The sequence below is a fragment of the Aptenodytes patagonicus genome, chromosome 7 (genome assembly GCF_965638725.1).
Source record: "Aptenodytes patagonicus chromosome 7, bAptPat1.pri.cur, whole genome shotgun sequence".
Classification (NCBI taxonomy): Eukaryota; Metazoa; Chordata; class Aves; order Sphenisciformes; family Spheniscidae; genus Aptenodytes; species Aptenodytes patagonicus.
The window spans coordinates 29,618,141-29,632,460 of NC_134955.1; the positions used below are offsets into that span (position 1 = coordinate 29,618,141).

General features: G+C 50.2%; 1 protein-coding gene across 1 annotated transcript; it reads right to left on the reverse strand.

The window, feature by feature from the left end:
* Positions 1–5,898: 5,898 nt before the first annotated feature.
* On the reverse strand, positions 5,899–12,876 carry RHOV (ras homolog family member V). The gene is made up of 3 exons (XM_076344603.1): positions 12,600–12,876; positions 9,081–9,139; positions 5,899–8,745 (listed from the first exon to the last, which is right to left on the reverse strand). Exons 1-3 carry the CDS (start codon positions 12,793–12,795, stop codon positions 8,305–8,307), a joined length of 696 nt encoding a protein of 231 aa, XP_076200718.1. The 5' UTR covers positions 12,796–12,876; the 3' UTR covers positions 5,899–8,304.
* Between the last annotated feature and the right edge of the window lie 1,444 nt (positions 12,877–14,320).

Genomic DNA, 14,320 nt, shown 5'->3' on the forward strand with positions numbered 1-14,320 from the left:
CAATAATGGAGCCTGGTGTCTGGACACATCTCAGGGCTTTTGTCCCATTTTGAGGACCACAAGGAGAAGTGCTGTGATGTTCCTGGCAGTAACCCTTCCCCTGCTATGGCACGCTGTGAATACCAGTTAATAAATGTGTATCACACCCCATGAAGGCAAGGGAGCTCCCTTTTGCAAATGGAAAAGGGAAAGTCATTCACCCAAAACTACACAGGGAATTGATGTTAAAGCCTGGGTTAGCACTTCCAGGTTTCTGGTGACCTAAACTATATTTAGACTTACAATCTCTCCCAGCACCTAATGCAGTGCCTTTATCGTCTGAAAAGAGATGTTTGGAGATGGCGAATAAATGCACTGCATGGAAAGGTAGGACGCTGCTGTTACTGGTACTCATAAGGCAGCCAACCAGGTGCTGCAGGATGTCCTGTTCCTCCCAAGGTAGGGTTGTATTTTATTGGTTAGCACGGAGACCCCGTATTTCAGGCTTAGCATCCTTTGACAGGAGTCTCATACGTGTAAGACTTTACTGTTAGACACTAATAACTCTTGTTATTCTACAAATCTATTTGGCTTACATGAAATAAACCCAATCATCCTACAGAAGATATAACAACATTAGATATCCTTTCCTACCCTCCCTTCAGATTATACACTGCTGCCCAGATAATATTCCAGGGTGGCTGACATCTTTCATCTGCTCCATGTTATTAAAACCCCTTAGCAAGAGGAATGAATATTCATGTGTGCTATATATAGCACCATGTGTATTACTATCCACAGCTGGGAGCACGGCTTGGGTACCCACACTCGGATCTTTACGGTTTGGTTTTTGCAAGCCTTTTTTTCACTGCAGCTGTCGAGTCTCTGGCTTGCTGGTGGCATTGGTGCTCCGCAAGGAGCCTGCCGCTCTTTTTTCCTGGCAGAGGTTTCATAGGGTTTCAAAGCCTCCCTCCAGTGCGGTTATTAAAGGCTTTTGTTTATCTTGTGAAATCTGCCCCGTGAATGCTGACACTGACTGAAGTGCTGGGAGAGTTTCCCTGACTCTTCCTCTCGCTGTCTCTCACGGGTCTATTCCCATGAAAATGATCTCAGGTGTGCCGTGCGTCATCAGTCCGCCCCGGGCACTCTCTGACTTACTGGCAGGGAAGATGAATGCACAGTTTCTGAAGCTCTGCCCGTAGCCGAGTGCTCCTCCTGCCTCCCAGCCTGCCGCAGCACTGCAGAGAGCCGTCCCAGCTGTCCCAGCGGCCCCGGCAGCGGCGGGCACCAGCTGTCCCCAGGCACACGCCGCTCCCCGGGCGGGCAGCCCAGCAAAGGGCTTGCTGCAGGAGAGCAGGTAGGATTCTGCAACACCACCCGAAACCGATTTTCACTGCTTGGGCAGCATTTTCCCAGCCTCTCTCCCGTCTACCCCGCAGGGATGCAGCCTCTGCTGGGAGAACCAAATCTTCTCCAGACGAGCCCCACTGCAGCACGTGATGCTTACTTTCCCCTTTGGATGAGAGAGCACCTCAGTCTGCAGGGCTGGGGTGTTGACGCTTACTCCCAGTGAGATCCCAGCTAGATCCCTGGCTTCTCCCTGTGTCCCTGTTGCCACTAAGCTACATAACCAGGTGTTCGCCTGGAGAGGCAGATGGTTAAGCTCGGTGGCAGGGCGAGACACTTAGAGGGATGGTGCAGGAAGGGCAGGCCCATGACTTGAGTGTCCTGAGCTCCCCCAGAGTTTAACAGTGGTGATGGCACCACCAGCACAAGTGTGCATGGCGCTTGGAAATCAGCAGCACTGTCCCCGTGCCATCATGCCACCAGCACAAAGGCTGGGGTGCTTTGCCATCCATGGTCAACCTGCTAATCCACGCTCTCCCATCCATCCTCCTCTACAGGACTGGAGGTTCCTCCATGGGAGGTCGAGCTCTCCCACCCTTGCCGCCAGCAGAGCCAGGTCCCAGGGGTGGGCTCCTGCTGCCAGGCAGGGGCTGGGGGAGCAATGGGCGCCATCCCCTCGCCAGAAAGCCAGGCCTGGCTCCAAGGCTGAGCGGTCGCTGCCGCTGCAGCGCTGGCCTCTGTGCTGCAAGTCTGGGGAAGGTTTCAGCAGCGCCTGGCTCGCTTTCTGAGAAAACAAGGAAAGAAAGATTTACTCTAAACCCTGGGAAGCCCATGTATTTTCATTGTATTTTAATTTTAAGAGATTGTCTGCCCCGCCCAAGATTATCTCATGGGAAAGAAAAGCCTGGCTCAGTGACTCGTGGTGAAACTTGTCCCCGAGCCAAATTTCCCGCACCTGATGTTCCTCCACAGCAGCAGAAACCAGAGTATTTCAGTTCATAACACTGCCCCAGGGGCAGCGCTGGGGGTGAGGGGATGGAGGGGGAGGATGGGACCCACATCTCCTCCTGCTCTTCCAGAACAAGTCCTGCAAGTTTGGATGCCGAGCGGCTCAGTCCAGGAGCTGGAAAGGGCATGGTGTCACCCTGGGAACGGGGATCACATGGGGCTGCAGCAGAGGGAACCTGTCTCAGGGATAGGTTGAAACATACCCTGCTCTCTTGTGCAATAGGTCTTTGCAAGTACAATGCTGTATTTATACGGTGGGAACGGAGAGCCCAGGGCTGGACTCTGCAGAGGCATGAGTAAGCAGCTTCCAGGAGGCCCAGGTGCCAGCTGGGCCAGCTCTTTGATTACTCGTCTGGGAGCAGATACAGACTGGGAGCTGGGTCTTGACCAGCATCCTCCAGTACAGGGAGGACAGTGTTAGAGCTATATTGTAAAATTTAAGTGGTTTCTTTGTATAAATGCTTTATCTCCCAAGCCCACTACCGAGTGATTTAGCATGGCTCCAAGAGAGGCAACGATGTAAAGGAGAGCCAAGATCTTTAAGCAGACCAAGCGGGCCAAGGACAGCCTCCTGGGCACAGAGGACTCTTGGCAGGGTTGGAAGAGCAGCAGTCTGATTGAAGCACAGGCTGCGAGAAGACAAACATTTCTTGTGGTGCCAGTGCCTGTTTGTGCAGTGCCTCTGCTCACTCCCACTCCTCCGGTGTTCCCACACTGCTCTTTGCGAGGCCACAGCGAGGACCACGGGAGAGGAACAATCTAGCCCAAACCAGGGGTGGGAAGGCTAATGCCTTCAGCAAAGCTGAAGCAGGCTACTTAGCTGTCACTACAGGCAGGAAAAGTCAAACCAGACCAAGCTGGAAATGGTTGCCTCACTGATAAATAGCATTAAACTTGGAGCAATCTGAAGAAAAAGCTAGTTAGCACCTGAGGATTAAATTGGGGGGGTGTTAAGAAGGCGCTAAGGTTGTTAATGCAATCATACCCTTCTCAGGAAATGGGGGAGGATGCCATTCCCTGGTAACTGCATTGCAACAGGGTTCAAGCACAGCCTGGTTCCTGCTGCTGGACTCATGCCAGCTCCTGACCTGGTAATAATTCAGCCTGTCCCTTCAAAGTAAATAGAACGTATCCTACAGGGCATAAAGATCTCCTGAAGGGACTTTTCGGACTTGCCCTTCTGGCGCTGGAAGGAGTCTGTGTTGAGTCAGACAAAACCTGGTATTATTTTGGGGATTGTCCTGGTTTCGGCAGGGATAGAGTTATTTTCCTTCCTAGTAGCTGGTACAGTGCTGTGTTTTGGATTTAGGATGAGAACAAAGTTGATAATGTGCCGATGTTTTAGTTGTTGCTAGGTAATGCTTACGCTAGCCAAGGACTTTTTAGTTCCCCATGCTCTACCGACTGAGAAGGCTGGAGGTGCACAAGAAGCTGGGAGGGGGCACAGCCAAACTGACCAAAGGGACATTCCATACCATGTGACGTCATGCTCAGTACATAAACTGGGGGAAAGCTGGCCGGGGGGGCCGCTGCTCGGGGACTGGCTGGGCATCGGTTGGCGGGTGGTGAGCAATTGCACTGTGCATCACTTGCTTTGTGTATTATTATTATTATCATATTATTATTATTATCATTTTATTTCAATTATTAAACTGTGTTTATTTCAACCCACAAGTTTTTCTCACTTGTGCTCTTCCAATTCTCTCCCCCATCCCACCGGGTGGGGGGGAGTGAGCAAGCGGCTGTGTGGTGCTCAGTTGCTGACTGAGGTTAAACCACGACAGGATTAATTCCCAGTCAGGGTTCAGTGGAAGCTCAGGAAAGCATTGCCAGCTGGGAACCTTCTTGGCAAAAGGAAACAAAAGGGTCCTCTCCACACTGTGTTCTTACTGTTGCTGATACCCGAGCTCAGCTCCTTTGGAGGTGGCAGCTGAGAGGGGCAGCTAGCACACCAGGTTCATGCAGAATTAGAAGACATGGTGCATACCGGTACTGAAGCACTTGCAGTGTTGCTTATGGTGGTGGGAAAGCCCTGATGAGTTACTCTGCTGGATGCAGGACTGTGCAGGAGTCTGCTGACCAGGATCCAAGTCAGAGACCTGAGCAAGAAAGAAGGTACTAGAGAGTTTCTACCCTATAGGCACATTGGTTTTTTTAGCATTTGATGCTGAGCTTTGCACTATGGAGCAAGTCAGATCAACTAATCATAAGGATACTTTCTGGTATTAAAGTGGCACTTGTGTGGAATTGTGCTGGCCTAGTAATGGGCTTGGCTAGCTTCATCCAGCCTGGTGGGGTGGTTTGTGTTAGCAACTGTCTCCCAGGAACTCTCCTGTGCTCTCAGCATCATCTGAACATACAGGTTGGTCAAGCAGCACTGCAATGCAGAAATAAGCCCAACCTGTACCAGAGCCAGGTAGTAGCACAGGTCCAGTACTGCACCATGGAGAGGACTAGAGCAAGGCTTTAAAGATGCCTCGGGTAGCTTTGGTAGGACACTCCATTTAGTGAGACAGATTCACCCCTACCCCCAGGAACTCAGCTTTGTTCACAGGTTTCAGGGAGTTTTAGGGTGCTTATTGTGCACATGACAGGATATGGCTCAGTGGGATGACTCACTCCCCATAAAGTTAATTCACACTTTCCTGCTATTTCCATTCACAGGTTCTTCTGTAGGCTTTAATGCTGGGAAGCTGCAAAGCTGGGAGCCGGCTCCAAATAATCCCACAGGTTGCTTTACATCTAGCAAACAGCAGACTGCAGGAGGACAGTGTGGTCTCAGACTTCGTCAAAAAAAAAAAAAAAAGTTGTTCCCAAATCATGTTTTATCAGCAGTAATTTCCTATTGCCTTCTAGTTTCTGAATCACATTTGCTCGTTACCTCTGCTACACTGTGGGTTTTGTCCATTTTCTTTCCTACCTCTCTGCTGAACTCCCCCAGCAGCCTCAGTTCCCAGCCCTCTGCCTTTGGAGCAGCTATGGGGCCTCAGATGTGGACAGAGAGGAGCTCTGACCTACCTGTGGTGCTGACAATAAGGCTAAAAGGATATGAGCTACCTTGGATAGAGCCTTTGTGTCCTATGTGGCACGGACAAAATTTTTCGGCACTTGAGCAGTGTTTAACTACCAAGGTAAGTTAAATAAAGCTGGTCACTAAATTACCCACCAGCCTAATGACAGAGCAGCATGCTGTTATTAAGGCTCCAAATGCAAGTGCTACATAGGCTTGTCTCAGTGAGTGCTGGGAGGGCCTCCTGACTGGTCCCTGGATGGTGGCTTCTGGGGAGAGGCACTGAAAGCCTTGGATGTTTGCTACTCCATCCCCCTCGGCAGACTCCACCCTGAGCGGCTGCTGAGGGAGAGGAAAATTAACTGAGGCAACAGAAGGAACTTGGAAGGTGTCAGCTATGAAGGGATTTTTAGCATTGCTAGTGGGGGTCAGGACATGGAGGGAGAAGTGGGGCAATTTCCCTCTTATGCTATTGTCAGTAAAATGGCATAACTCCCCCTCCATCTTAAAGCCCAGCTTATTTTGCACTGACAAAATTACAAAAACAAATTGCAGACATTAAAAAAATTTATTTGAACAAATATTAGACACAATCACAGAGGAATAAAGCAGCTCTCAGTACAGTTTCTTTTCCAGAATGAAATAATCCCTGTTTCATAGCAAGCTACTGCAGGACAACCCTTGCTCTCCCCAACAGGAGGGGAGGCTGGTGTTCTTTCCATCTTAGCAGGTCACACCACAGCCCTTGGTCTCACAGGCTAAAGAAATGCATAAAGACCCAACAGACAAACTGAACTAGTGATACAGCAAAGGTGCCTGTACAGGTAGGAAATACATGCGGGGATGCGTTGCTGAGTGAGAGCTTTGTTCAGGAAGTGGTGTCCTGCCTAGAGGTGTGTAGGACATGTCACTTCTAGCTACTGCCTCTGTACTCTCCATCTCTCAGGACTCCTCACTGGACCTGGATGGCATTTCAGCTGGGGGAGTCCTTTCAACGTTCAGCTCATTTTGACATGCCATCCTTTACAGGTCTCTAAGCTTTACCCTACAGGCAGCTCCAAGGCTCCCTTTGCAAGACCTGCCCACCTCTTTGACACTACGATACCGCCCAGGGAGACAGCAGGCTTGTCTCATGTCCCGGGGACTACATGAGCTGCGCCACAAAGACAGATGGTTGTGAGAGATGTTTGCAGGCATTTGTTTGGATCCAGAGCCATGCTGCATTACTTGCATTTGTTTTTTTACAGGCCCACTAGCTCAGGTACGCTTGCTTTTGGTGCAGGGCAAACAATCCACAGCTATATCCCCTTCTGTCACATTACTCCAGAGTGTCCCCAAAGTGATGGGCCGTGGCCAGATGCAGAGAACCCCCTGAGTATTGAAAGCACTGCTTGACAGACCTGTCACGTTATCTGCTACATAAATCACAACGAAATGTCTCTGTGAAAGAAGTTTTAGAAATTGATGCAAGTTCTGTAATAAAATGTGAATAGACTCACCGGGAGATTAATCCCCTGAGAAACAGGTGAGAGGGGAACAGAGCAAACATAGTGAATGTTTTTCTCTGGCAGGAACTTAATGGATTTCCTTTGCTTTTGATTTCAGCAGATCGAACAGTGACTTTTAAGAAAAGGAAGCACAACAGAAAGAAGCCCTGAGCCCTCCGTTCCTGTTCTGCAGCCTCAGGAAGAACAGTACAGGGTAAATTCTGTTCTGTGCAGATCTGAAACTGAGGATTTTACCGACCAAGAGGAACTCTCTCTCTCTCTCACTACAACCCCCTCCTTTTGATTCAGAACTTAATGTATGGACAATATTACTCTGAAATTGAGATCACTAGCAAATTTTCCAGGTCCCTAGAAGATTCCCTGAATATTAGCATCTCAACTAAGTAGAATCACAACTTTCATTTAACAATGCTCATTCTTCTTTCTTTCTCCATCTCCCTTTCTTCCTTCCATCTCTCTTTTTCCTTTTTATTCCCTTCCATTTCTTCTTTCTCTCTTCTCCTTTCATTACATGCATGGCTCTCCATCTACATTTCACCCCTTGGTAGTGTTACAAACCCTTCGCTGACACAGTTTCGTCTCTGCTAGACAGAGCCACTCATCACTGTTCCTCCCTGTTCTTTCTCTCAAAACACCACACACTCACAAGGCCTTTCAAAATAGGTCCCCAAGTATTGAGGGGACCTATTAATAGGTCCCCTCCATGAGTACCTCTTAAGATAGGACTATAGGACTGGCACCCACTGGACTAGAGAGTCCTCTCAGAGAACGTTTTGCTTAAAGAATTACTGTAGCTCCCAGTGCATTTTCTCTTCAGCCTGCTAATGGCCTTTATTTAGGAAAAACCCTCTCAAGGGTACTCACAATACAGGGCCTTGAAGAAAGAGCACTGCTTTTTCACAGCCAAGTGACTTCTACCTATTTTGGCACACAGAATCAGAGTGGGAACCCAAGTCTCGTGTTACAAACTCGGCAGCCCATGTCTGACCACACTGCAGTCGCCTGTAACTGCCCCTGCCCTACTCTCTGCCAAGCCTGTAGATCAGCCAAAACACAGGCAGACTTCACAAGTCCCTCACGTTTATTATGCTGCATCAGGACTCTGAAAGCGTGTTAGCTTCAGACAGAAAACTGGTCATTCAGAACAATGTAAGGAACCTGCCTGTTCTGGGATACTGAGTCTCGGTGTATTAAAGGCTCCCATTAGTCTGGGACATTACAGACATGTCTGGCAGGTACTTATAGCTGCCTGGACCATTCCATATCCCCGCACAATGGAAATCCAGTTCATGTCTCCTAGGCAGCTGATACTGTAACCCAGCAAGAGCCAGGTTTCCAAGCCCAGCAGCTTATCATACCCTCCTCGCTGGGGCCACAGGAGCAGTCACTCCAAGAAGGTGCAGAGCCAATACTGGCATCAGGTGTTTCTTTTTTCCCCCCCTCAAAGCAGCTTCAGACAAAGCAGAAGAACTTCTTCCAGCGGCACTTGGAGAGAGTTTTGATGCCTTTGGCGGTCATCTTCTTTTCCTGCCGTGCTTTATGCTCAACACCACTGACAATGGCCATGTCGAAAACTTCTTTGAGGTTCTTCTGGGTCAGTGCTGAGCATTCCAGGTAGGCTTCAGCCCGGATTTTGTCAGCTAGACCTTCTGCCTGAGGCCGGGGCACGGGCTTCACGTGGTAGCGATCCAGGCTGATGAGGACATTGACATCGTCCCGCAAGTCTGCCTGCGTCCCCACCAGCAGCACCGGCGCCCGGGGGTTGTGAGTTCGTATCTCAGGGATCCATTTCTCAGTAATGTTTTGGAAGGAGCTTGGGTTTACCACGCTGAAGCAGACAAGGAAGACATCGGTGTCGGGGTAACAAAGCGAGCGCAAACAGTCAAAGTCCTCCTGTAGAAAATGGAGGGGAGGGGGGAAAAAGTCTTCACTGGACTGATGTCCTAACAGCATGACGCTGCAGTGGCTTTTTCACACGTTAACTAGGACAGAAACACCCTCAGAGGCAGGGCATGGTGCTGACTTTGTGGCCATGCCACGGTTCAGGCACAAGTTTCAGAGCTGAGGGAGTCTGTCTTTCACCCGTCTGTGACTGCCATACCAGCGAACGGCTGATGCTGGGCTACTGCATTTCCTTCCTTCCCAGTTAAACACTGCCTTCCTCAAAAGCCTGCAAACAGTCCCTGTCCCACAGGACCAGAGCTGACAGCTGCTTTGATAGAGCTTACCTGTCCAGCAGTGTCCCACAGCTGGATCCGGACTGGGGCTCCGTCCACCAGGACCTGCACTGTAGCAGAAAGAGAATAAGGATGAGTCTAAGGGAGTTGCCCAGCATACACACATACACTCATACAGGTTTTTTCCCAGAGCACTCTGTTTTGTATCCCACTGGACAGACTTGCTGAAGTCACTCAAGTCTGTCCTCCTTGCTGAGCATCCTCCCAAACCTCACTAAAACAGCTGAAGAACACTGGGAACATTAAGAGACCTGCAATAGACTTTCTGATTTGGTTATCCCTCAGGTGTTTTGGGCTCTTCTCCAGTATTTTGAAAGAATCGTTCCACATTACTGCACAACTGCTTCTCTAGAGAAGAAGAGCCCTTAGCCAAACGGTGCCCTTGAGAACTTGTTCTTCCACAGCCCAAGAAAGCAGGTAAGGATAAACACAAACTGAGAACTTCAGCAACTTGTGCCTAGCTTTTTGGCCTAGAGTGGAGGTTCAAATCAATCTCCATTAAACAAGCTATTGGAGATTTTTCCCATCCAGGCCAGAAATTTGGCCTTAATTAAAAAAAAAAAAAAAAAGTGTTTCTGTGAGTGTCCTAGCTAAGGAAAAGCAAAGACCTAAACCCAGCTTTGAAATGAAGAAGCTATTAAGGAAACAGTGATGAGTGAAATCCCCTTCAGAGACTATCCACACACTGAAAAACTGCTGAGTTACACAGTAAGGTCTGCTCCCATTTCACTCCCTAATCACAGTAAGCCTTCATGTGGTATCAGCTGACTCAGACTGAGGGCTGGCAGGACCTCTGATGGAAGTCTGGAATGAAACTGTTAGATGTTTAAGCGCACAGACACCACAGAGACTGGCTAGGAACCGAGGAAAAGGAGAAAGGGGTTGGGAGAGCTGGAAATCACTTGAAAGTCCTGACAACGTGGATGGGGCTGTGCTCTGGTGAAGAGAGGCAGACATCCTGACTAAGGTGACAATGGCTGGCACTTGACACGAGCTAGCTAAATGCCATTGCTGTGCCCAGGAGGAGGCTTTATTGTCCTTTTTGTTAAAAAAAAACAAACCCCAAAACAGAAGCAGGATCAATCTTTTGTGATTCTTGAAGTAATTAGCCAGGTGAGAAAAGTGATAGAAACAACTGACTTGGAGAGTTTAACACAAGCTCTTGGAGGAGAGCACTCCTCCCTGAAAGCAGTCTGGGGAGAAGGAGGGAGACACAGACAAAAGATGAACTGAAGTTTGGTGGGAGACTGAGATTGAAGGAAAAATGAAGGGGTGGGTGCATCCCCCACAGTGCCACTCCTCCCAGCGTAGCTGAAAGTCATTGCTTCCTTGTGAGTGGGAAACAGTTGGGTTGTTACCCTAGCTTTGCCCCAGAGGAGGAAGAGAAACCTGCTCCTGATCAAAGAACCTGCTAGATCCTGATTTGATCTTCAAGGCACTGGGCATTTGCCTTTCTAGTATCTGGTTTCTTCTGTCTCACAAATGTGTTGAGAGAAGGAATTAGCATCTCTGAAATGTTTTACAATCTTCAGAAGAAAGGCACCACATATATTACCTGCTGCTCCAGTGCTTGCACGAAGTTTTTTTTTGTACCTGCTGCTAGCCTAAGCTACGCTAGCAACTCTGTGACAACCCTCCAAATACCGCCCTCACAAGGTACACACCCTCAGGATGAGGCTGGATTTCGGTACAATAGCGAAGGGGCCGGCAGAACAGGATAGCTTGGTGGAAAAAGGTCACTGGGTACATGTTTCACTCAAGGCTGCTCTACCTGGCAGTGACACCCAGCAGGAGGTAGCACCCAGACAGATGTGGCTGGGTCACAGTCCCAGAGATGCTTCCCTGATAATGCAATACTTTCTCCTATCTTGTTGTCGTCTTTAACTGGTACTGGCATTGCAGTCCCTTGACCAGAACTAGGGTTAGGATGTAAACTGTGAAGCTTAGTTCTGCTGGCAGTTTCAATTGCAAGTATTCCCCAAGAGTGGACGGAATCGGGCTGAAATTTCTGAAATGGATCCCTAATGATTCCCTTCATGAATCCAGGGAGGGACTTTTCTCAAGTTTATCCAGGTTAAGGGTAGGAGTGGGAAGGGAAACCTCTCTTCTCCCATTTCCTTCCAATAAGCAGAAAGCGATCTTTGGAAGACCCATTTTTAATGTTTTTGATTCCTATCAGTCACAAATGCTACGCACCTCTGGAAGTCAGGTTTGGTACTTGGACATTCAAAGTGGGGCTAAACCCATGTGCAGCCATCTTCAAATTACTTGCTGCTAATCGGGGAGTCTCTGAACTCATACTGCCTCCCCTTTCTGGATCGTTTTACTATGGATTTGCCCTTTCCAAAAATGCGGAGGCTAATAACTATGGTAATGTCAAGCCTCTCTTAGCCCCAAACTGTATACACATCAGTGTAAAGGGAGCAGAGAGCACAGTAACCTTTCCCTTGGAGGACTCGAGGGCTCCTTACATCTGTTTCCAAAGGACCACTGGACCCTGAACAGCAGCGTGTTCCCAGTTCATTTCCTTCAAGTGACAGTGGAAGAGCTTGAAAAGGGTCAAGGCAAATCAACAACTCCCAGTGTAAGAGTGAGCAGCTGGGGGGACATTCAGACAAACAAAACACTCCCTCTAAGAACCCCTGAAACTATGACACATTAGAAGCCTCATTCCTGGTCTGACTTGAGCCCATCTCTAATCTACCAATCTGTACTGTCATGTACTGTTGTGTTTCTTCATATCAGATGAAGATCAGAAATCTTTCAAAGGGCTTTGTATTTTCCTGGGGTTTGTATTAGAAATTGGAGCCCAAAAGAAGAGATGCGGAGAAGGAGAACAAAGATGGCATTTACAAAAGTGGAAACTAATGAGAGCTCATCAGCTGACAGGGAAGGCAATTCTAGCCAGACTATAAAGCTCTTCAACTTTTTGGCAACCTCTGTTCAATGCTAACTTAAGTGGACATGTGGGGAAACATCCACCAAAAAAATGATGTTTTTGCTGAGTATCAGTTGAAGCTAGAAAGCCTACAGTACAATGCTGTGATATTTCTGAGGCTAAAAACCACTACCACCAACAAAAAATTAAGTCCCCTTCTATTTGGCCATAGTAACACCACAAAACCAGGAAGGCGCCCAATTTCATAGAACCTGCAAGCCAACTTGACACGTGCCCTGTAGACACACAAAGCTGCAAAATGCAGGACTTCCACCTGCTAAGCTTCACAAAACGCCTGAGGGACGCGGTCCGAGTTGCAGAAAACGCCCTTGGGCTTTGTGCCCCCCCGGCTGTGCTCACCCTACACCCGCAAAGCCCCCCTTGGTGCGCAGCCCCGGCGGCAGCCCGCCTGACCGGGGAAAGCTCACCCCCGCCCCGCAGGCTGCGCTGGCCAGCTCCCCCCGGGAACGCCGCGTCCCGAGGAGGGCTTCGCTGCGCCAGGCGGCGATCAGCCCCCGCCGCACCCCTCACCCGGCCGGCCGGGGCGCCGCGGGGCCCGGGCGGGCGCCTACCGGAGAAGGTGTCGAGGGCGGTGGGCTGGTACTCGTCGGGGTACCCGTTGGTGGTGTAGCTGACGACCAGGCTGGTCTTGCCCACGGCGCCATCGCCCACCAGGACGCACTTGATGCCCAGCTCCGGGCCGCTGCCCCGGGGGGGGCTGTGTCTCCGCAGGGCTGGCGAGTAGTCCAGGAGCTCCTGGGGGGGCATGGCACCGGCACCGGCACCGGCACCGGCACCGGCGGCTCGGCGGGGCTCAGCGCGGGGAGCGGCGCGGCGGGGCCGCTGCCATGCCCGGGCGGGCGGGCCGCTGTCGGGGCTGCGCGCTGCCGTGCGGGGCCACCCTCTCCGGCCCGCCTAGCACCGCTCCTCATCGCTACACCTGCCGCCCTGCGCCCAAAACCGGCCCCCATTTCCCTAGTCCCGCCCCGGCCCGCCCCGCCGGGAGGGCGGCCCGGCCCGCCCGCCTCCTCCTGCCGCCGCCCCGCGGGCGAGAGCCCCGGCGCTGCATCCCCCCCTCCGCCGCGATGGCCCCCGAGCAGCGCCTGCTCCCGGGATTTCGGCAGGTGCCACGCCGTACTCCATTTTGTGCACACGCAGGGGAAAGCCGCGGTCCCCACACCCCCTTTTCTGTTCAAAAGAAGCCGCGCTGACGCATTTATTTTCACCGACCAGCAGCCCCACCTGGAGCACCTGTGATTTCTGGCATGACAGGAATAAAATCAACAGTGCTGGTCAATATTGTGAGGGACAATAGAAAACAAATGAGAGAAATACATCACATTTGTTAACTATGTGATTGCCATTACTGAGTTCCTCTGACCCAGCTGGGCTGTTGCTACATGCTGGCAAAACCCACAAAGCGTATTTTCCCAGCTGCATGGACAGGCGCGGGGGTTCCCGGTCTACTGCCTTTTTTCATATTCACCGCTGGTAGCTCACACACAACACTGCCCTTGGCATCTGAGAAGATGGCTCCATCCCTGCCCTGGGGAGCTCACTGTCTAAAGAAGTGCACCTAAACAAACAGAAGAGTGGGAGCACACCACTTAAAAGGACAGATGTGGCCACACCATCACGGCAACCGTTGCACCTCAGTGTAACACCACCAAGTGATTGAAAACACTGGAGGGAAAGTATTAATACATGCAATACCTAGTATTGCAACATCAGCTTTGAAAGCGGAGCTGTTTCCTAATGGAGGAGCTAAACTCAGGCTGTCGATGAATGCCACCAATTTAGTTACATGACGTCCTTCATCGTGCTCTCAGCAAGGGAGACCTGTGCTGCAAGGAGCCGTTGATTAGCAGTTTCTGAGCTTGTGCCTCGCTGCGGTTTGCATCCCAGTAGCTGAGAAGCTACCCAGGTGTTTCACCTATATTAATGCTAAACTTGAGAAGACATCTTTAAGTCAGGCACAGTCTAAAATGCTTTTCCCCATGGTTGACAGGTCACAAGCACTGCAACCCCTCAGGTCCAAGAGTCTTGGCTGGACAAAGCATGTCCACTCTGGAGACAGCCCACAAGCTTCCTGGGAACAGCAAGGCTTCTTCTCTGCAGTTTTCTCTAGCAGTTTGCTTTAATCCACCTATTCTGTGTTTTTACTAGCACAACCTTAAATTTCTATAGCTACAAAAAATGCGGATGGTATTATAAACTAGGCTGCTGCTAAAATGTGTGCCAGATAAGTCTTGCTACAGCGAGTGGCTGCTAGTTCAAGTGACTGGCTTGCATT